Consider the following 24,046-nt stretch of genomic DNA (forward strand, 5'->3'; position numbering starts at 1 on the left):
CATTCTTGCGTATATTATCTAGCAGCTGAGGGCAACAGCCGAAGAAGGGGACGTTTCTGAATGTCAAAGACCCTCAGCGTGTCGTGCATCCCGATGCGGCCCGTCTCAGGGTCTGTTAGCGCTCGGGATTAAACGCAGGGAGCTTGTGGGTGTTGTGTATTTGCCTTGGAGATTTCATTTGTTTTGTAAGATTACAGATATCTCCCTCTGTTTTCTGCTCCCAGCAGCTCTGTTTGCCTTCTCAAATGATCTGTTTAAGCAGCGCTGAGAGGAACCTCAGGAGAAGGTCATTAACGCTCACGCACACAAAGAGAAGAAAAGAGTTGAGGAGAGATTGTGATGCACTTGTGCATTCCAATGAAAAAGGGAAAACACAAAAACATCTTCATCTTTTGATTACCACGACTATATATAACAACCAGGCCAATATCTGGCCATTTCAATGTCACTGCGTTGACCAGTAACCATTCAAATGGAAGTAAAAAATGACATATATATGTACACATACACAACAGTTCTTTCTGGTTCTCGAATCTGATTGGCTGAGAGCCGTGCGATATTCTAGTGACAGCACTCCTACCTTTTCACCGTTTGTATTACTCCGCTTGAAGCGACTGTCATGGCGGCTGAGCAAATCCACCGTAATTTTTACAAATACTACACTTGTTGTTCCACGAACTGTAGTTTTAAGTTTTTTTTAGACGAGAATGTAGTTGTTTAGACATGAAATATGTGGCTCATATTTAATCATAGCGCCTATTTTACAGTTTGTTCAGACGTTTTCGAAAATGTGAGCTCCAGGCCGTCAGCCGCCGTTCAGTGCTCGAGTACCCGCCGAGAACAGCTTCATCTCGGCCAGTGCTTCAGGGATTTGCTGCTAGCTCTTATAGTGGTTTAAACATGAGATATAATTAATTTTGGGTATATAAAACAGGCAATCTTTGGTCTTATTAATCTATTTCTTGTTCCTGAACAAATCGAATCGTGCTATTGTCATTTATAATGGCTATTGTTCTTAATTTAAATATTGTTGTTCAATAAATATTTTATATAAATAATATGTTGTATTTGGTATTGAGAAAGGGGTCATTAGTGCGTAATATGGATTGAGTGAAAGTTACATTAATATGCCTTTAGATGGCGGCAAACTTACGAGTGAATGAGTCAGAGACTTTAAATTGAAAGAGACTTTTATAAACAAAGGATGTCGTTTCAGAGCTGTTATGGAAAATTCCCTTAACTGTAAAAAGGACAAATACAAAGCTCGCTTTCCTCAGCGGACATTCAAATGGATTTTATGATGGATATAACATTATGGGGGGGTATCACACAGAGTTTCTGCCAATCTCATGTTAATCTTGAGTACGTCTAGAGTAACAATGCATCCTTCATATCTCCGAAAAGTATTTAGTTTTATTATAAAAGATATATACGCTAAACCGAGTCTTTCTGAAAAAAGCCGAGCTCCTGGAGGCGTGTCTGCCGTCAGTGTCGTGGGCGAAGCTAAAGAGTCACAAGCGTGCGCAGCTTTTGCATAGAGATCGTCTGCTAGCTGCGGCATCATTATAAATACAAAGGGAACAAAAACGTTCGTGTTGTTTACATTATATGCACTTGCGTGCCGATTGCCACAAAACACAGACATCTGATGCAGTTTTACTCACCACCTGCGATCTGCAAATTCAGCCCCGAACTGGGACTTGTTTACAAAGCATTCATCACCGAAATCCCGGGAACAAACAAACATACGTGCACAACTCCGTTGCTGCCCCGGAAAAACAAACTTCATCCTCTGTTCCCTTAACGCTGGGTTCTTTGGGAAGCTGAAAAAGGTAATCTTTCCCTCACTACCAAAAACACACTCCTTCGGTGACAGGAGCTGTGTCTCATTTCGGAGGCTGTGTCCTTCGGAGGTCGCATTTGAAGGCTGAATACTTCATCAAGGATGTCATATTTAAGAAAAGTAACCGTAATAAAATTGACTGATATTCATTGTGAGGTGTAAAATACTGTAATTTCTTTCTTACGTTGCAATCTTATTTTTCTTAAATGAGACTGCCTCGATGATGTATGCAGCCTTCAAAGGGTGCAGCCCCTGAATTGGGCTATTGTTGAAAAATCTCTCAGCTTCCGTATCCCGAACGAAATGCGTTGATGGGCGTGCTCTTGCTCTTGCTCTGGGTGACGTGTGTGTGCACGCTTATCAGGGAGAAGTGCCTATACAAGAAATTCTGCTCTCTTTTGATGTCATACAGGCCATACTTGGAAAAAAAAACTCTCCGAAACCCGGTTAAAAAAACGGGTATTTGGCACAGAAATACTCCATCATACGTACATCTCGTGTTTTGAAACTTTAGCCATGTTTAGCGTGAGAATGCAACTCTTTAAAAGTGTAAATAAGTCAGAATGCATGAAATAGCATTACATCCTCCCTTTATGGACATCGACCGGAAGAATGAATGTTATATCAGACACAGGTAATGCTCGCTCAAGCGATCTCTCTCTCTTTCTCTCTCTCTCAATAATACTGTACAAAATATAATGAGACAAAAGAGGATTTTTAAAGACACTCCATTGTTATTTCTTATGTATTTACACACTTGTGCCGTCGAAATGTTGTATAAACGCAATATCACACTCGCTGTGATTACCTACGTCCGAATCACAGCATGCTGATATACAGCCATATCTCACGGCTACGAGTGTGATATTGCTCATATATATACCTTGTTATACATCTAAAGTTACACTTTTCTTAAACATAGCATTCATGCTGTGAGATTATAAAAAACATTGAGACGTGATGAAATATGTCCATCTGACAGGTCTACATCAACATGCACAGCCCTAACAGGAACATAATATATAGACTACTATTATAAATGTATCTTTTTAAATGGCTTTTGTTCCATTTGAACCTGAAAAATAAGCAGCAATTACAGTGTCAACTCTGAGACATTCTGACCTGCTCACACTGAGGCACAATCGTTCACAATTACATTTCTAAATGAGGGTCATTTAGACAAAACTAAGCACAAAATCCCCTTTCACATGCTTCATCATTTTATACAGTACATGTCATTCTGAAAACCTGTCAACTTAAGCAGGATGGGCATCACCGGACCAGCATGCATTGCAGAACTACTCTCTTTTAATCAAGACCCGAGAGAACAATTTTAACTAGTGCAGTTTGCAGCGGTCAATGGATGAAGATTCAATTTGAACTTCAATATAAATTGCTGTAGTTGCCGTCAACCAACTTTTAACTGAGCTCATACCAATGCAATGACGGATTGCCTTTCATGTGAAGGACTGTCTTAGAATTTGGCCAAAATTAGGCATCTTTGAAATGATAAAAAAATGTGTACCATGAATGCAATTTATGTCACTTCGAATGAAAGCATCTGCCAAATGCATAAATGTAAATGTAATTTTTCTGCCTTTTGGAAAGGACTTGAAATGCTGTCTTGGAAGCTCACTTGATTTTTGGAAGCAGAGCTCTTGACATTAGAAAAAAACATCTTTGAGAGCATTTTAAAACAGCGAATTATTCATAATGCAAGCATGACTGCTTTCTACATGTAGAGAAGTGACCCATGGCTAGAGGCGCCGATATCCCAGCTAACAACTCACAATTATACTTAAACTGCTGCATCTTAACATGCTGCGTGTGTTTGATACCGTTAGAGAAAAATAATTATCTTCCCAGAGTCTGCAGGGATCTAAACTGCTATATGCTCTCATTTAATTTATTCCTGAGGATCTTCTTGCTGCCTTTAGGATTTTAAAATGTGAATTTCCTATAAAAGTTTTCATTAGTGCACTGACTTACACCACACTGTTCTCGCTCTCTCAAGGACATAATCAATATTGATATATATCGACCAGGCCGATTAACCTTTCGATATTTGGCTAATTTTAATATCATTGCATCGGCCAGTAAGCAAACGTAACGTATGGACAGTGCACTTGTTCCATTAACAAAATTTCGGTCAATCAGGATGGATAACCTGCTATCTAACTATTTTGTATTGTACTGTACATGAGCGAAAAACTTAATTTGACCATTAAATCGGCACCAAAACTGATCACAAGCTAATCTAACTAATCACAAAATGACTAAATAAAAAAAAAAAAAATTATAATATAAAATTATAATGAATACATATTATGATTACTACTATTATTATTGTATAAACATTAATATAATGAATTAATATTAATAAATAACAACTACAATAATAATAATAATAATAATAATAATAATAATAATAATACAACAATAATAAGATGACTAAATAAAAAAAAAATATATATAATATAAATTTATAATACATTATCATTATTATTATAGGAAATTAACAAACTAATTTATATATATATATATATATATATATATATATATATATATATATAAAATATTATATTATAATATTTATTATAAAATAAATTAATATATTTACTATACCGATTATATATGAATTATATATAATATATAAAAAAGTAATTAATAATTTAATATAAATAAATAACAACAACAACAACTACAATAATAATACAACAATAATAAAATGACTAAAGATATATTATAATTAATATAAATATAATATAATAATATAAATTATATTATATACATGTTATATTATTATTATAAAATAATAAATAATTATATATAATTTTAATTTATTATAGCAAAATAATAACAAATACAATAATTATAAAATAATAATAAAAATTATATATATATATATATATATATATAAAATTGTTTATATTAATATTTTATGCATGTATATTGAAATTTTCTATAATAAATATTATATTACATTAATTTTTATATTATATTTTATATATTATATTATATTTTTTATTTTATTTAGTCTTTTTTTTTTATTTTTTTTTTTTATATATAATCTTCAGTTTCATCTGAACAAAACACTAATTTTAAAGAAATAAAGCCAACAAAAACTACAAACAAAACCAGCCCAGTTAGAAACCAGCTCAAGGCCACAAAAGGAACTTCATTATCTGCATTATATAAGACAAAACTAATGAGGACAAATGAACGAGCACAAGAAATGTTTAGCTGCATACTAATATTTGCACTTATTAAAAGTTGAACACTACTCACGTCAGTGGTGTAATGCACCTCATCTACGGCGTACTTCTCCTTGAAGTGTTCAGGCGGGTAGATCCTGTCGACACACACAGAAGGAAAGAGGTTTAATGAGAACTTCCTGTGGAGTGACGTACTGCGTTTTGATCCTTCTTGTTTTTACGTGATCAAACAAAATCTGTTCTCTTCACATTTTTAATGAGGGTCATTTGGGGCTGATTATTCATGCGATTTTAAAATGCATTGATAACTGATACTCTGGACAGAAGACTGGACTTAAATCTTGATTCTGCTAATGGTCTCTGCAGGCCTCGGATAATCAAGTAAATGGACTCTTGATGTCAAGTGTTTTTGGAAGTGAAGTATTCATGCAAACACACTCCAACCTCATTTTCAAATTGCACATCAATAACTTTGAGAGTTTTACTAATATAGAAACACGGCTGAAAAGTTTGCATGCTTGATTTTGCCCTTTGCTGGCATGATGCAGAAAATAAGGATATTTGGGTTATAGACCATTAATTTTCTCTACAGAAAAACTGATTTACATACACTACAATACAAAAGTTTGGGGTCAGTAAGATTTTTTTTTTTTAAAGAAAATAATGTTTTTATTCTGCAAAGATGCATTAAATTGATCAAAAGTGACAGTAAAGACATTTATAATGTTACAAAAGATTCTATTCTGTTGTTTTGAACTTTCTATTCAAAGAATCCTGAAAAACAAAATATATGATGGTTTCCACAAAAATATGAACGGTTTTCAACATTGATAATAATCAGAAAAGTTTCCTGAGTATCAAATCATCATATTAGAATGATTTCTGAAGGATCATGTGACACTGAAGACTGGAGTAATGATGCTGAAAATTCAGCTTTGATCACAGGAATAAATTACATTTTACTATATAGTCACATAAAAAACAGTTATTTTAAATTGTAATAATATTTCATAATTTTTATCCTACCCACTATCCTATACACTATCATTATATAAAATTAACAAATTATTATATATATATATTATATATATATATATTATATAATAAAATATAATATATAAAAATAATATAATATAATATTTATTAGAAAATAAAATATATTTATAACAACATTAAAATACATACAGGCATAAAAATTAATATAAACAAGGTTATATATATATATATATATATATATATATATATATATATATATATATATATATATATAAAAATTAGTAATTAATAAATTAATATGAATAAATAACAACAACTACAATAATACAACATTAATAAAATGACTAAAGATATATTATAATAAAAATTAATAATAATAATACATATATTAATTATATTATTATTATTATTATTATTATATGAAATTAATATAAACAATCATAGAATTTAATTTTATTATGACAAAATAATAAATACAATATAAAATAATAAAATTATATATATATATATATATAGTGATATTTTTATATTTTAAATATTATAATTTATTTTATAATAATTATTGTAATATTATATACATTTTTTATTATATTTTATGTATTGTAATTTCATTTTATTTAATCATTTTATATATATATATATATATATATATATATATATATATATATATATATATATATATATATATATATATATATATATGTATATATATATATATATATAAATAATCTTCAGTTCCATCTGAACATAACATTTTGAAGAAATAAAGCCAACAAAAACTACAAACAAACCTGTTATTTTAAATTGTAATATTTTTTTTTTTTTATTTTTACATTTTTGATCAAATAAATGCAACATTGGTGAGCAGAAGAGACTTCTCAAAACCATTAAAATTTTACTGACCCCAAACTTTTCAATCTGTGTGGTTTTAGCTTCATTTTTAGAAAACTAGTGTTTAGTTGGTCAATAAGTACTAAATACCAACAATCCTGAAAAGAGAAAAAAAAGTTTGAATCATTATACAGTACATGAAGTAATCGACTGATCTAAAACTACTGTCTATATTTGAATATTTTCTATTAAAAGTTGCATTTATTATTAAACTTACAATCTATGACTTGTCAATAGTTTGTATTGTATTGTAATGGCTGATTCGATTACTGTAGGTCATTCACAATGCTTAATCGGACGAGTAGTTCATTCATTCCCTCAGAAATGTGTCTTTAAATCACAACGTATAATGCTGCGATTCATCTCAGAGCTGGTTGGTTTGGTTCAAGGCTTAGAAATCTTTACTAATGAATTTTTAAAATCCCTATGGAGAAAATGAATGAGATAAATATCTCTGAAACCTGCAGCATGAATTAAGCAATCATTCCCGTCTGTAGCACAAACTGTGAAGGACGAGTGTCATGCTGAAGTGTGATATTAAAGGTCAGGGTTTGAGCAAATCATTAACTCCAGTGTGAGCACTAGTAATAGCGAAGCTTGTCTTAACACCACTAATTATGTAATTAATTATGCGTTAGGCTGTTAAATAAACGTAAAGTCATTAACCCGATGTAATCGATCTCATATGTGGGTTTACATGTCACGTGAATAATGCACTTCATGACATCCAGAAACACTGTAATACAGGGAGAATTGAACGTGGGGTCACTGATCACAGCAGCCGCAAAAACAAGCCCATCAGAAGAGCTGCTGACCCGAGACGCCCCGAACCATCCTGTAACAAACTCATCAGATGAACCGGGGAAACCACGGCCGCATGTATTAGATCAGGACAGCTTATCCAGCAGCGCTCCAGCATGAACAGGAAGAGAATTTACCGCAGCACCTTTGAAAGGAAGGTTTAAAAAGCAGGCTGATTTCAAAGCTCGACAGCAAACTCCGACTGTACCGTCCGTCTCAAAGCGGATCTCTTTACACTTCCGACTGCTTCAATAACACATCATAACTGCAAGGCTTTTATGATTCCCAGAACCTTTCAGAGCTCGATTTTCATGCCTGCCTGTTTTCACATTATGAGGAGGATTGGGAGAGGATGTTTCTGTTGATATTATGATATATAAATATGATATGATACATCAAAAAAATGATACATTATATATATATATATATATATATATATATACATACATATACATACATATATATATATACACACACACACACTACCAGTCAAAAGTTTGGAAACATTACTATTTTTAATGTTTTTGAACGAAGTCTCTTATGCTCATTAAGACTGCATTTATTTCATAATAAATAAATACAGAAAAAACAATAATATTGTGAGAAATTATTACAATTTAAAATTATGGTTTTCTATTTTAATATATTTTAAAATCGAATTTATTTCTGTGATACAAAGCTGAATTTTCAGCATCATTACTCCAGTCTTCAGTGTCACATGATCCTTCAGAAATCATTCTGATATGATGATTTGATACTCAGTTATTATCAATGTTGGAAACAGTTGTGTTGCTTAATGTTTTTTTGGAACCTGTGATACTTTTTTCAGGATTCACTGATGAATAAAATGTTAAAAAGAACAGCATTTATTCAAAATATAAATCTTTTCTAACAATATAAATCTTTACTATCACTTTATTTTAGCAATTTAACACATCCGTGCTGTATTAATTTCTTTCAAAAAAAAAAAGAAAGAAAAAAAAATTAAAGACCCCAAACTTTTGAACGGTAGTGTATATTGTTACAAAAGATTTCTATTTTAAATAAATGCTGATATTTTTTAACTTTTTATTCATCAAAGAATCCTGAAAAAGTATCACAGGTTATAAAATAATATTAAGCAGCACGACTGTTTTCAACATTGATAATAATCAGAAATGTTTCTTGATCATCAAATCATCATATCAGAATGATTTCTGAAGGATCATGTGACACTGAAGACTGGAGTAATGATGCTGAAAATTCAGCTTTGATCACAGAAATAAATTACATTTTACTATATATTCACATAGAAAACACTTATTTTAAATTGTAAAAATATTTTACATTTTTACTGTTTTTATTATATATATATATATATATATATATATATATAATACACACACAGTACCGGTCAAAAGTTTGGACACATTGCTATGTTTTTGAAAGAAGTCTCTTATGCTCATCAAGGCTGCATTTATTTGATAAAAAAATACAGAAAAAACAGTAAAAATGTGAAAAATACAATGTAAAATAATGGCTTTCTATTATAATATACTTTAAAATATAATTTATTTCTGTAATCAAAGCTGAATTTTCAGCATCATTACTCCAGTCTTCAGTGTCACATGATCCTTCAGAAATCATTCTAATATGATCATTTATTTATAACAGTTGTGCTGATTAATATTTTTTTTTATAACTTGTGACACTTTTTTTTTTAGGATTCTTTGATGAATAGAAAGTTAAAAAGAACAGCATTTATTTAAAATAGAAATCTTTTCTAACAATATCCACTACCGTTTGAGGTCAGTCTTTTTTTTTGTAAACTTTTTGTACTTTTATTCAGCAAGGATGTGTTAAACTGATAAAAAAGTTATAGTAAAGACTTATATTGTTAGAAAAAAATCTAAAATTGATAATAAATCATCATATTAGAATGATTTCTGAAGGATCATGTGACACTGAAGACTGGAGTAATGATGCTGAAAATTCAGCTTTGATCACAGGAATAAATTACATTTTACAATATATTCACATAGAAAACCATTATTTTAAATTGAAATAATTTCTCACAATATTACTGTTTTTTTTGTATTTTTGATCAAATAAATGCAGTCTTGATGAGCATAAGAGACTTCTTTCAAAAACATTAAAAATAGTAATGTTTCCAAACTTTTGACCGGTGCTGTATATATAAAATCACTGAGGGTCTCAGAAGCAAACACAGAAATACATTCCAGTGAAACTATACAGAGTCAGAAAAATAAACTGTTTGCTGACTCCACACATTTTCAAGGCCATCATATCAGCAGACATCAGTGAGCATGAAAATTACACATGCACATCAGAATTCACCCATCTGAGAGAATGAGAGAGTCACTCACTCGCCCATCCATGTGGCGTAGCTCTCCGGCAGCTTGGGAACAAACAGGATGGATTTCTTGGAGTCCACGTCGATGGCACCATAGCAGTCGGCCTCAGTCACACCAAAGGTCCAGTGGAAAAACGACTCCTGCAAAACAACACATCTGACTCAGCGAGAGGTTTAAGAGCCTCTTCTGTACATAAAGCGAGCAAACTGAACTCAACCATACAGCATCATTTCCATACATACACATGTAACCGTGTTTCTATGGACTGTATTCCTGAAATGAGCCATAACCCAGAGAGGATTCAGTGTTATTAATACAAATGGTTAATAATGCCACGGCTGACTCAAACTGGAGTATTGATGTGCTATGAAATTATATATTGTTTGTGCTATGAAATTGTTTGTGCCTTTAGGCCTGAAACGTATGCAAACACTTAACTATGCAAGCTTGATTTCATGCATTGCTGTGCTACAAAATGTGTCAGAATGCAATTCATAATGCAACACACTGCACACAATGCATTTTTATCATTGTAGCAAGAGGAGCTATAGTGGACATTGACATAAGCGGTCAGTCATTTGTCATGGTTGAGTTTGAAGAGAGTCTCGCTGCGCTAACTAACAAGCAAAGAAGTCAATAAAAGTTGAGTAGAACAAAATTAATTTCAAAGAAAGCCCTATAAGTGGCTTTCTTTAAATTAAATAAATTAATAACGTTTTTCTGATATTAATAAATAAAATCATAAATAAAATAAATAAATAATAAAGAATAATAAAAAATATATATAATTTAAGAAATTAAAATATAAAATAAATAAATTAGAAATAAAATAAAATAAAAATAAAATAAAATAAAAATTAAATTAAAATTAAAATAAATTAAATTAAATTAAATTAAATTAAATTAAAATAAAAGAATTTAATTTAATATTTTATTGTTTTATTTTAATATAATATAATACAATTTTATTTTATTTTAAAATTAAATTAAAATAAAATAAATTAAAAAATAAAATAAAATAAAAATAATTAAATTAAAATGAAATTATAATTAAGAAATTAGAAATAAAATAAACTAAAAATAAAAAACTAAAAATTAAATAACATACAAATAAAATAAAAATAATTTAATTTAATATTTTATTTTATTTTAATAATATAATATAATATAATTCAATTCAATTTAATTTAATTTAAAATAAAAAAATACATATTTTTTATTTAAATTAAAATATTTTAATTTAATTTAATTTTAAATTAAATTAAATTAAAATAAAATAAATACAAATTAAATTAAATTAAATTAAATTAAATTAAATTAAATTAAATTAAATTAAATTAAATTAAATTTAACAGATGCTTCTATCTTTTCACAGAGCAAATAATATTTGGAATATACAATGCCAGGTTTATAGATTAGGAAAAGAAATGATTCTCCACAAAAGACTTTTTATTTATTTTTTTGTGAGTGTGTGAGTGCATTGGTTTATGAATAAATAAACTTTTGATTATTAATATGTATTCATTTTTGAAATTTGCTGAAGTTTGCACTCGGCTAATGAATCTCCTCTGGTGTGTGACTGCGTTGCATTTCTTTGAATTGCATTTCAGTAAATGTATCTTGTATCATTGCAATTCAACATCCTGTGGGTTGTGGCCAATTTATTTCAAATTCACACTCATGAATAAAAAGCAGTCAATCTTCAGTTGGGTGAGATCTCCAGCAGAGGCTGAACGGCTCGCTCTCGAACACGATCAGATAACCGCAGTATCTCATCCACAGAGGATGATTCCCTTGTGCTCAAGTGATTTTATTGTCTTGAGCGCATTACAGAGTTCACCTTCTGTACGGATTGTGTAATGGAGCGGTGAAATAAAATCACCGGAGGGCACGCGCACATTAACGAGCAGAAACTGTGCGCAATTAGAAATGTGCCACGAATTTGATTCAAATTAGAAACGTGCAAGTTAACACTTCAAAAAGAAGGAAAAAAACTACAACACAAGACAAGCAAATTAATGGTTATGAATTATTTACAGTTAAATTATGATGAAAGCAGGAAGGCCTCAAGTAATAAACATCACAACAAAATCGCAAGACTCGCTCCATGAGATACCAGCGCAATCTCTGCCAAACAACACAGGATGTGGACATTTTTGTAGCTAATGAATGAGAAACACGCTCCTCATTATGTTCAATCAACTTATGTAAATGCAGTAAATTACGAGGCTCTATCAGACACCCAACCGTAGAGCTGAAATAAAAGGTCTGAACTCACACGCCTCTTGCCAACACAAATTACCATTTAGCATAACATAAACAAGAGCACCACTTACGAACTGGTATAATGGGAAGACGAACACTCAATAATCAATTAGAAACAAAACCGCCAAGTCATCGAGATGTTTCTCGCCAATGCACGATGCATGCAGCAGTTTTTGGTAGCTGTTGTGGTGATGCATGAAAAATCAGACGTCCACTGCGATGAACAGGACGAGGTTTGGCTGGTTAGTACAGTCCAGCTTTATCCTCCATTGGCGGACATTCAAAAGTCACATAAATCAGGTATCATTTTGGAAGTGACCATTCTTTAGCGCTCGTAAAACTGCATCTGATGCAAGTCTCTAAAGTCTGAAGTAAAGAGTGGTAACACTTCACAATAAGGTCTAATCTGTTAACATGCATTAACTAACATTAACTAATAATGAGCGATACATTTGTTAGAGTATTTATTCATCTTTGTTAACTGTTCATGTTAGCTAAGGTGCATTAAAACATATTAAATAACAAATAAAACATTTAATTTTAATAATGTTTTAGTTAGGACTGTTATGATCATGAATTTTGTGCTGACGATTGACTGTTAAAATAGTTTATATAATATAATATAATATAATATAATATAATATAATATAATATAATATAATATAATATAATATAATATAATATAAACTATTTTGTTACTTGGAATTGTATATAATAATGATTTACTTTAATTATGTGAAAATAAAATGTTTTATTATATTATATTATATTACATATAAACATAATATAACAACCATAATACACAATTTTTTTGTTACTTGGAATTGTATAAAATAATATAAAATTATAATAAAATAGGCCCATATGATTTACTTTCATGCTGTGAAAATTAATGTTTATATAATATAATATAATATAATATAATATAATATACACTATTTTTTGTTACTTGGAATTGTATATAATAATAGAAATTTATATAATAAAAAAACATAATATAATATAAAATAATATAATATTTTATAACAATATAACAAATTAAAAATAATAAACAATACTCTATTTTACACTATTTTTGTATATAATAGAAAACTATAATAAAATAGGCCCATATCATTTACTTTAATTCTGTAAAAATTAACGTTTATATAATTAATAATATAATATAACATAATATATTACAAAATATAATAATATAATAAAATGCATAATATCATATATTACATTATATAACATAATAAACACGATATAACATAATCCACTATTTTTTATTACTTGCAATTGTATAAAATAATAGAAAATTATAATAAAATAGGCCCATATGATTTACTTTAATGCTGTGAAAATTAAAGTTTATTTAATTAACAATTAATATAATATAATATAATATAAAATATAATAAAAAACAGTATATTATTTTATAACAGTGGGGGTTTTTTTTTGGTTTTTTTTAAATATATATTCGTTTTTCTTTACTCTCTGCCAGATTGATCCTCCTGTTTCTCCCTTCCACACCAGAATAGGAAACACAATATTGTGCATTTGATGGCATTTCTTTAAGATAGCATTATTTGGATGGCAAAACGTGATTTAAATTAAAAACTGCACACTTAATGAGGTTATCTCGAATAATTGCAATTAGATCGAATAACGCTTAATCAACAATCACGACAGGCCTAGTATTAGTAAATACTGAAATTACCATGAAGATTAAGATTAATAAATGCTTTAGAAGTATTTTTCATTGCCGGTTCCTGATGGAACCTTATTGTAAAGCGTCACCAAAACTTTTTTGGTTTTCAAAAACTTCTTTAATTCTTTTAGCCACTTCAGAATACATGTAAATAAATGTTGAGCTGTATTTCAAGAGGAGCTATTATGCTTTTCTTCATCTTTCATCTTTCTTCAGTGTGTAATGTTGCTGTTTGAGCATGTTTCTGAACTCCCTGAAACGCCTCCATTGTTTTCTTCACAATATTCCTCATTTAAATAATTCATGTGCAGAATAAAGGGGCGGGGCCTGGTTAAGTTAGTTAGTAGTGTGTTGAAACTGGCGGTTACGGTAAGGGGCGGGACATTTCCCAAACACCAATCACAACACACTGCTCCAGCCAACCAATCAGAGCACATTGTGCTTTTCAGAAGGCGGGGCTTCACAGAGACAGAGCGTTACTGACAGACTGGGAAGAGAGGAGCTGCAACAATGGAGAATATGAGGAAAATAATCAACAAGTGTTCTAGTAGAGCACAAAAACAACATCAAGACTTTGTAGAGCACAACAAGTCGCCTTTAACTCAGCACCTGTCTGAAGATCACGTCGGTGTCGGTGCAGTATCTCTGCTTCTGTTCTCCTCCCTGAAGAACCACCACAGATCCAGCCTGTAAATCCTTCTCAGCTTTCAGGCCTCGACACAAACGATCTCGGTTTTCAGCAAACAGGGCGGCCGATACTCTCAGGGTATCTTTTCCCAGCCAATACACTGCCTTCCTGTCACAGACAACACAGAAACATGCATGTTATTCACATAAAACACTGCAAATCACACTGTGCCAAGAACTTCAACCACAATGTAAGGCTCTTTCCCTTCTACTCATTCAAATGGTGTTCATTTTACCTACAAAGAAGTACATAAAATGATCAAAAACAGATGAAACTAAAAGCTTTGTGACTGTAACACAGCTGTTACGCAAGAGCTGGATTTGATCCCATGAAAACATTGAAGAATTCCTTCTGCAGGAACACTGAAGAACAGCTGAAAAACATTACGACCGCAGGCGCAACTTAAAGGGATATTCACATCTTTTCTAAATACGTATGCTGCTATTTAAAGTTTTGAACACCTTCTTGCTGCTTTTTTCCCAGTTTATAATAACTAAGATCCGAAAAAAGCAACATGAACGTATCACATTTTCATAACAGCAGTGCTTTATTTCAAAACTTCTGAATTTCTTCAATCAAAACCAAGTCATTATTCTCTGACAATACTTTCACCTCCATCATAGGCTCTCATTCTCAATGTTCAGATTAAAAAATCCATATCAGAAACAGATTATACTTCTGATTAGACTCCTTTTATACTCCTTTCTCATGTAATCTAACATTAAAATCATGCTCACGCTTGACTAAAAGAAAGCCAAATCTCTTTATCACTGATAGTGTGTGTAAAGATTAACAGTTATCATGGCCGTCTGTACAGTATGTGGTCAAAGGTCACAGCTCACATTCATGAACCTTTCACACGCACACTCCTGTTAAATCACCCATCCTGATAAGACAGAGTCTACGTCAGGGATAATGTACAGTCAGCAGGTCATTATCTCAAAATAAACCCCAGCAGGATGATCAGTAGATGAAGCGGAGAGGCCTGCTATCAGCCTGAGGGGTTTATTTTATGATAATGACAGGCACATTATTCTGCTTATTGCACGGCTATTTAAAAAATAACAGATGGACATGAACTATAATATTTGAGTTGCAAGTAATATTTCAGATTTGCTTCCTCAGAGGAAAAAGAAATCTATTAAAGATAGAAAGTGGTCTAAAAACAAGATTAAAGCTAAAACTGCATGCAACATGTATATAGTAATACAATGCAAATTTGATCTCTGAATGCCATAAATGACCAATCAGAATCAAATATACTAAGAAGACGTGCGATAAAATCAGTTATTTTTGCATTTTGCATATTTGTGTCAAAAGCAGTGCCCTATAAAATAATATACTTCATGTTTTAAACAACATTTTATAGATATTTTGACAGACTACTGAAATGCTTCAGTACAAATATACAAACAAACACATGAGCACTGAAATGAGCTGCAAAAACTGATTAAAGATGTTAAACTTATAAGGAAACGATGACCTTTTGGATATATTTAACCTAAAACTTGATGATAAAACAATTTTTATTGATAACTGGTCAACTTTCACCTAGTTATCAAACCTCGCTCCTTTACCATGGTATTACTACAGTACGTTCTTGTAAGGGAACCTACACCACCCAAAATCAACCAAAAGCATTGTTTATTCGCAGAACAACACAGAAACAAAAACTGTGACGCCAATTAAAGAAGAAAAAATCTGCAAAACATCTGAGAGAAATCTTAAAACGCATCTACATGTAAAACACCGAGCTCCGCGCATGCGCAGGAGTAAACACCTCTGCATGCGTTTAACGTTGCGTGATTATGAACAAAATAAATATCCAGTGTAAAATAAAACACTTGAAACTCACTGCTGTGAGGATGCCATGCTGCTGCTGCTGCTGCTCAGCTGAGAGATCGAGTCATGTGATCAAGAGCAGCTGATCACTGCGCGCGCGTGCACTTGATCACATGACCTCGCCTTTTCCGAGTATTGCTCAATACTCGTGTGATGACTAGAGAAGTTACTGCTCAGATATTATCCATCAAAACATACTGAAACTGTTTTGAAAACACAGAGATAAAGTGCAATGTAAATTATTATTTACGTACACCACAGAGGAGAACTGTGAGCCATGTGGCTCTTTTCAAGTGTAAGTACCAAACAAACACCTGCAAGTTACTTGTTGAACTCCTCAGACACAAGATGTTGAAATGGAATGACAGAAAGAAGAACTGGACGAATTCAAAGAAACTGGAATTTCATTAGTCCAAAACATAAATAGCCTGCCTAACAACATTGATTTGGACTAATCTTGTGTATTTATTCCCTTATATGTAAAATACATCTTTTTGTCATCCAATTAGACATTTCTCTACGGTTCAGTGCAGTCAAACTCATTTAAATTTTGTCATACAGCACCACAAAATGTCAGTTATATTGTTTTTAGGTAATTTGATACAGTATAGTCAATACATTAACTTTTTTTGATGTCAGAATGTGTATATAGAGTAGATTAGTTTCTTCCAATGTGCTCTGTAATGTTTAAGTATTTATTAAATATAACTAAAATTAATTTAATACAAACTTCTAAACATGGATATTAATATCATGTTGTGTGTGTGATGACATATTAATGAGTTATACTGAAAAATGAAAATGCATTCAGTTTTAATTCAGCACCTGAAGCTACATTTACAGTCTTAGTACATGTTCCTGGTTTTGTTATGCACAATTTATCAGTCGAATTTATTCTATAAAAAATAATGCTGGTTGATGTGATAAATGTGATTCAGCAACGATATAGGCTAGCAGAGAGGGTTGCAATGGGGTGGAAAATTTCCAGAACCTTTCCATGGGAAGTTAAGATGTGGAATTCTGGAAATATTCCAAGTTGGAAACTTAATGGGAATTAAAGGGATTTTAAATGGAAATTTGGGGTAACATATGCCAACTGTACAATATTCAAACATAAATATAAACATTTTGTTTGGTCATAAGCAGACATGTATGCAAACTAATAAAAATATAAAAAATTACATTTTTGACTTTGATTTAATTGTGAGTAGAAAATAAATGTGTTCCCTATGACCCCCTCCCAAAAAAAAAAAAGTCCCATTAAAATTGTGCATGTGATTGAGGAGTGGGCAGGGTAGAAATTCAACTATATTTACATTAAATCTGGTTGTTTTAACGAAGCTTATGCTGCTATTTTTTTTTTCAACTACACTTACGTAAGTTCCCTGTTAAAGGGTAAGTTCACCCAAAAATGAAAATAATGTCATTAATTACTCACCCTTGTGCCGTTTTACACCCGTAAGACCTTCGTTAATCTCTTTGTTAATCTTCAGAACACAAATTAAGATATTTTTGTTGAAATCCGATGGCTCAGTGAGGCCTGCATAGCCAGCAATGACATTTCCTCTCTCAAGATCCATTAATGTACTAAAAACATATTTAAATCAGTTCATGTGAGTACAGTGGTTCAATATTAATATTATAAAGCGACGAGAATATTTTTGGTGCGCCAAAAAAAACAAAATAACAACTTATATAGTGATGGCCGATTTCAAAACACTGCTTCAGGAAGCTTCGGAGCGTTATGAATCAGCATATCGAATCATGATTCAGATAGTGTGTCAAACTGCCAAACTGCTGAAATCACGTGACTTTGGTGCTCCGAACCGCTGATTCGACACAAAAATATCTTAATTTGTGTTCCAAAGATTAACGAAGGTCTTATGGGTGTGGAACGGCATGAGGGTGAGTAATTAATGACATTATTTTCATTTTTGGGTGAACTAACCCTTTAAAGGCTAACGTATACAATTTTGCAAATTTCCAGTTTATTCTCATTAATTCCCATATATTCCCAATAATTCCCATGGAAAGTTTCCAACTTTGAAAATTCCTGGAATTTTCCAACCCGAAAGCCCAAAGTATAATTCACTTTTTACGTGCCAGATTTTTGTAACTGCGTGTACTTATATGCGCAGGTCGCACATTCATTTTTTTTTTTTGCAGTAATTAATTTATCCACAAGGTGGCAACCGTGCCCTTAGGGCGTCGATTCACAAGGTGGTCGAAGAAAACAGAACAGACCGGAACACATGCAAGCTACAGCGACGATGGAGGCCTACATAGATGAGAGATTGTGCAAAGAGGTTAAAAAGTACCCTCATTTGTACAACTCTAGCATGAAGGAATACAAAGTTGCATACATGGGTTGTAACTCGTGGCGAGAGATTGCTCAAAACTGTGCATGCGTCGAATGCCTGTGTATGCATACGAGTCAAATTAAGTATACTTTCCAAGGCTGTGCGTACTGTGTACGCATAAAAAAAAACGAAGTATACCCAGGGCTTATTAGCAGATAATGATAACTTGACCTACAGACCTTCACATCCCAGTCAAAAATCCTCCTCAAAAGTAGCTTACAGAATTAAAACGGGTTGTGAATGTGTTTTCTTGTTAACATTGTGAACATTAGAGGCTGTCTATGGAGGGACAGAAATCTCTCAGATTTAATTAAAAAGATCTTTGTTTGTGTTCCAAAGATGAACAACAGTCTTACGGCTTTGGAACAACATGAGGGTGATTAATTAATGACAGAATTTAAATTTTTGGGTGAACTAACTCTTTAAAATGAGCGCTCAATACTCAGCCTACTCTGATGTCTTTTGTTGGGTGTAAAACATTCTGTAAACCATAACAGAGGAATGAACAGAGCAGAACCATCTGTTAAAATTAGTTTTTCATCTTTCATTGGTTCATAATTCCTCTGAACGTAACACAGCGATGGCGCTTTGAGCCCAAGAGAGGTATTTTCTGCAACACCATTACAAGTTCTTCTCCTCAAGGAAATTAAAAGACAATTTGAAGATGGCACAGTACAATCTATTGCTGTATCATCCCTCTTTTTATCATTTAATCCTTTCAGGATGTGTCCCTTTCCGTCAGGGCTAGATTTGTGGATCTTATCATCAGCTTTGTTCAGCCCCAAACTCTAAAATAATAATATAACAACAGCAGAAAAAAACACACAATTGCGTTTGTCTCACATTCCCTACAGATGTTGCATTACCGGTCTAATAAAAGTCTGCGAGAAACGGATAGATGCATTTAAGCAAAAAGCTCATCCTGCTGTCCTTTGTCTAATGTTTCTCGTGACAGATAACCACATGACTCCATCAGGGATGAATTTGCATACAGTTGCCTCGATATGACTTTTTTCTTGTGGTTTTTAAGGAGCCCTGTGGCTTTGATGTTGTAATTGCATCCACATAATCTTGCTGATTAGCTTTTTTCTTTCTCTCCATCAAGGTCTGTCTGTAAATAATGAAGCCACTGTCCTTCACTGCCCTGTTTTACATGCAGATACACATGGATGTTGTTTTATGCTGCAATTTTCACTGCCTTATTCTGCTTTTAGTCAACATGAAATATCAGTATCAACACTGTTTGCTCTCTAAAATATATTTTTTGGCCATTTCTAATTATTGGGATGTACTTGTCCTTTTCAATGTCTACTGTGGTTACGGCCCTGTTGAAAAGCACATATCAGTTAACCACTAGTATGCAGTCTGAATGAGACTATACAACCCCAAACCAGGTTAGGCCTTAAACCCTGCAGTGCATTAGGGAACGTCCAGCATCTGAACTATGAGTCTGAGTGCATGAGCTCACAACAGAATGCTTTTATCATCTCTCCACATGGGTCTGTTCTGGATGCCAGCTGCACTTTCATCATCATAAAGTTCTTTCTCTGCATCACTTAAGGTCATCGCCACCTGCAGAGCCTTTCAGAACATTCTCTACTGGAACAGAGGGTTTGATGGCACATTATGGTATATTACTATACTACTCTCACTGTTTTTGCAATATGATTTTCTATATACTTGGAATACACACATAGCCTACCGTACTATATTAAGTATGCAACCACGTAGCACAATGTTTGACCTTCCATTTCCAGTGTGATGAATGAAATGTTTATCATTGCAAACCTGATCAATATGCAAAACACTTTATTAGAAAGGTTTTCATCATGTTTCATGTGGTTTTCTTACTGTCAGGTGTGAAAAAAATCATGCACGCTTGTGATCTGTGATCTTCTGGTCTGTAGATGTGGTTTGGGTTCCTCCTTCATTGTGCACCTGTGGGATTTTTTTCCCTTTTTTTTTTGGTCCATCAGATGAAACTAGTGCATCTGATCAAGTATCAGCACACTCTCCTCAACAACACACATGATTTGAGGAATCATTCATGTCCGTATCGCCCGCTAATAACATCCTCCATCTCGCATTTATCAGCTGACTGCTATTCAGATTTTTTGTTTGATTATTGTTCTTCATGTAGAACAGCTTAATCTGTGTTAAATATTTTAAGGTTCTTCATGAACCATTGATGCCAATAAGAACCTTTATTTTTAAGAGTGTAAGTGATCAGAATGCACGATTTTAATCTGCTGGACCATAAAACTGGTGAAAAAAAAAATCACAGAGATGCACAACAAATGAGACATATCTACAGTTTTAGACAAAAAGGTTCTATACAGAACCCTAGTGTTCTTGACTCAGTTTTAAAGAACCCTTTATCTCAATAAGTTTCCATTTAAGGAGAAATGTCTTGCATAATACTTTCATGGTATTTCAATTTGTTTTTAGTGATAAAGTATGTTCATGAGCTGTTTAATTCATACAATTCAAGTAAAATAAAAAAATGAATTAAAAGAAAAATGTATTAATTAAATCTAGATCCATAAAATGATCCCATAATTGGAACCCCTAAAAGGTTCTTTATATGAAGCGCCTGACGGAACCCTTTCTGACGGAACCCTTTATGGTTCTACATATGAAGCGCATGACGGAACCCTTTATGGTTCTACATATGAAGCGCCTGACGGAACCCTTTCTGACAGAACCCTTTATGGTTCTACATATGAAGCGCCTGACGGAACCCTTTCTGACAGAACCCTTTATGGTTCTACATGTGAAGCGCCTGACGGAACCCTTTCTGACAGAACCCTTTATGGTTCTACATATGAAGCGCCTGACGGAACCCTTTCTGACAGAACCCTTTATGGTTCTACATATGAAGCACCTGACGGAACCCTTTATGGTTCTACATATGAAGCGCCTGACGGAACCCTTTATGGTTCTTTATATGAAGCGCCTGACGAAACCCTTTCTGACAGAACCCTTTATGGTTCTACATATGAAGCGCCTGACGGAACCCTTTCTGACAGAACCCTTTATGGTTCTACATGTGAAGCGCCTGACAGAACCCTTTCTGACAGAACCCTTTATGGTTCTACATATGAAGCGCCTGACGGAACCCTTTATGGTTCTACATATGAAGCGCCTGACGGAACCCTTTATGGTTCTACATATGAAGCGCCTGACGGAACCCTTTATGGTTCTTTATATGAAGCGCCTGACGAAACCCTTTCTGACAGAACCCTTTATGGTTCTACATCTGAAGCGCCTGACAGAACCCTTTATGGTTCTATATATGAAGCGGCTGGCGGAACCCTTTATGGTTCTGTATATGAAGCGCCTGATGGAACCCTTTCTGACAAAACCCTTTATGGTTCTATATGGAACCTTTTTTTCTAAGAGTATACAACCACATAGCAACACCCTGGCAACCACCAACAACCAAAATGTAAACATCTCATCTGCACTACAGTGATGTCCAGTGGAGGTGACATCCAGCAGTTCGGTATGTGTCCTGTGTGAACATGCTGTTTGACAGACGTCTTTACACTGGAAACTGCTGGAGAAAAACTAGAACAACCTTGACTGTTTCTTCTCTCGACACATGCGGAAGAGAAGACTGTCTGGTTCAGTGTGGCTCATGAGGGCTGTGCTGCCTTTGAAATAGAGTCTCAAGGACTCCTTTGATATTAAAGCATCTACAGCAGAGTCCCTGTCTCTGGACGCTCAGAGAAGAGACACATGCAGCATGAAGAAACTTCTGATTCTGCAGTGTGAAAAGCATAAGTCTGGCGTTAGAGAACATTTGGATCACAGCGCACAGCTGTGCTTCTGCTGTGATGTCGGTCTGATCAGGAAAAACAGCTGTAGGTTTGTCTCAGATTTCACAACCATCTGTGTGAGATACAAAGACCCTCTAAAGCTGAAATGAAGTTTCTTTGCAGGGTCTCAAATTCACAAAATGGCATTTACCTATTTTACGTCTGTAATGTGATGAATATCCAAGTGAAAAAAAAAGGATATTCAACAAGAAGAAAATGTTTTTGATTTTATTCACAAAGAATTGATTTGATGGTGTAAAGTGATATTTTTTCTTTCAAATAATGCATATAGATAAATCATTCACAATAAGACCAGAAACAAGTCGTGAAGTGTGAATTCATGTTGATTTTATCATCTTGAAAGCAGAAAGAGATTGAATAAAAGAGGGTCTCAGTCAAGCATTTACTTTAAAAAGCCATGTAACAGTCAGGGTTTCACATTATTAACGGTGGCTCATTCAATAACACGTTGGACAAATCAGCAGTTTCATTTCATTTTAAAGCTGAAAGGTATTTTATGTTTCAGGACACACTCCCTACTAATTCCTTCAGGAACGTTTGCTCTTCGGATTGCACTGGATGGAAAATCCTGCCATCTCAGGCTATATATGGAGGTAAGAACCAAGTCATGGATGAATGCAATTTTTGCATTATATTCTGTCTTGATTTTTTGAAGGCAGCATAGATCTATGAAGAAATAACCATGGGAATATTTCAATGCTTATCTCTAAAGCTTATTTCAATTTGTTACATGTGACATTATGGTGCTTTGGGCCTTGTTCAAAAAGGCATTAAATTATTACAATTTTTTGCCAGTCTGTTTAGAAAAAACACATGAAATCAGATATTCTCAAGCTTGATCCAAATCCCCTTCAAAAGTGATTGGAAATCCGATTAAAGTCTGATGTCTGTTGGTGCGTCTGATTTCATGTGTGTTTTCCTTATCATTTGTTGTCTTGTGAAACACAAAAATCCACAGAATCAACAGTTTTTTAAAGCTGTTGTCACAAATGGGGATTTGGAAACTGCCATCATGAAAATGAATAAATTTGCAGTTGCTTTTAAATGGTGTTTGGGTTGAGTTTTTGTTGCATTTACTCTGTTTTTACCAGCAGGTCCCATCAGCCTGTGATGTTTTAAGTGTATTGAAACAATGAATAATTATGCAAAGCAACTGTTTTAATTGGTTCAGAGTTTCGAGAAGCTATTCCAATCACTGATTACAGCCAGTGCAGACATTTTAGCAAAAGCAACTGCATTTTGAACAGTCAGTCTAA

General features: G+C 32.9%; 1 protein-coding gene across 6 annotated transcripts in view; it reads right to left on the reverse strand.

Moving 5' to 3' along the window:
- Positions 1-16,738, reverse strand: part of LOC127499717 (xaa-Pro dipeptidase-like) — a 99,113-nt gene extending 82,375 nt beyond the window's left edge. For 5 of the 6 annotated variants that reach the window (XM_051870235.1, XM_051870241.1, XM_051870239.1 and 2 more), the window contains exons 1-4: positions 16,602-16,738; positions 14,668-14,854; positions 10,113-10,240; positions 5,132-5,195 (exon numbers count right to left, since the gene is read on the reverse strand). In XM_051870235.1, coding sequence (XP_051726195.1) covers positions 5,132-5,195; positions 10,113-10,240; positions 14,668-14,854; positions 16,602-16,618 — 396 coding nt within the window. In that variant the 5' untranslated portion in view covers positions 16,619-16,738. The remainder of the gene's footprint in view (positions 1-5,131; positions 5,196-10,112; positions 10,241-14,667; positions 14,855-16,601) is intronic. The other variant, XM_051870238.1, reaches the window with a different exon arrangement.
- Positions 16,739-24,046: the final 7,308 nt, after the last annotated feature.

This window comes from Ctenopharyngodon idella, chromosome 18 (genome assembly GCF_019924925.1).
Source record: "Ctenopharyngodon idella isolate HZGC_01 chromosome 18, HZGC01, whole genome shotgun sequence".
In the NCBI taxonomy this organism is placed as follows: Eukaryota; Metazoa; Chordata; class Actinopteri; order Cypriniformes; family Xenocyprididae; genus Ctenopharyngodon; species Ctenopharyngodon idella.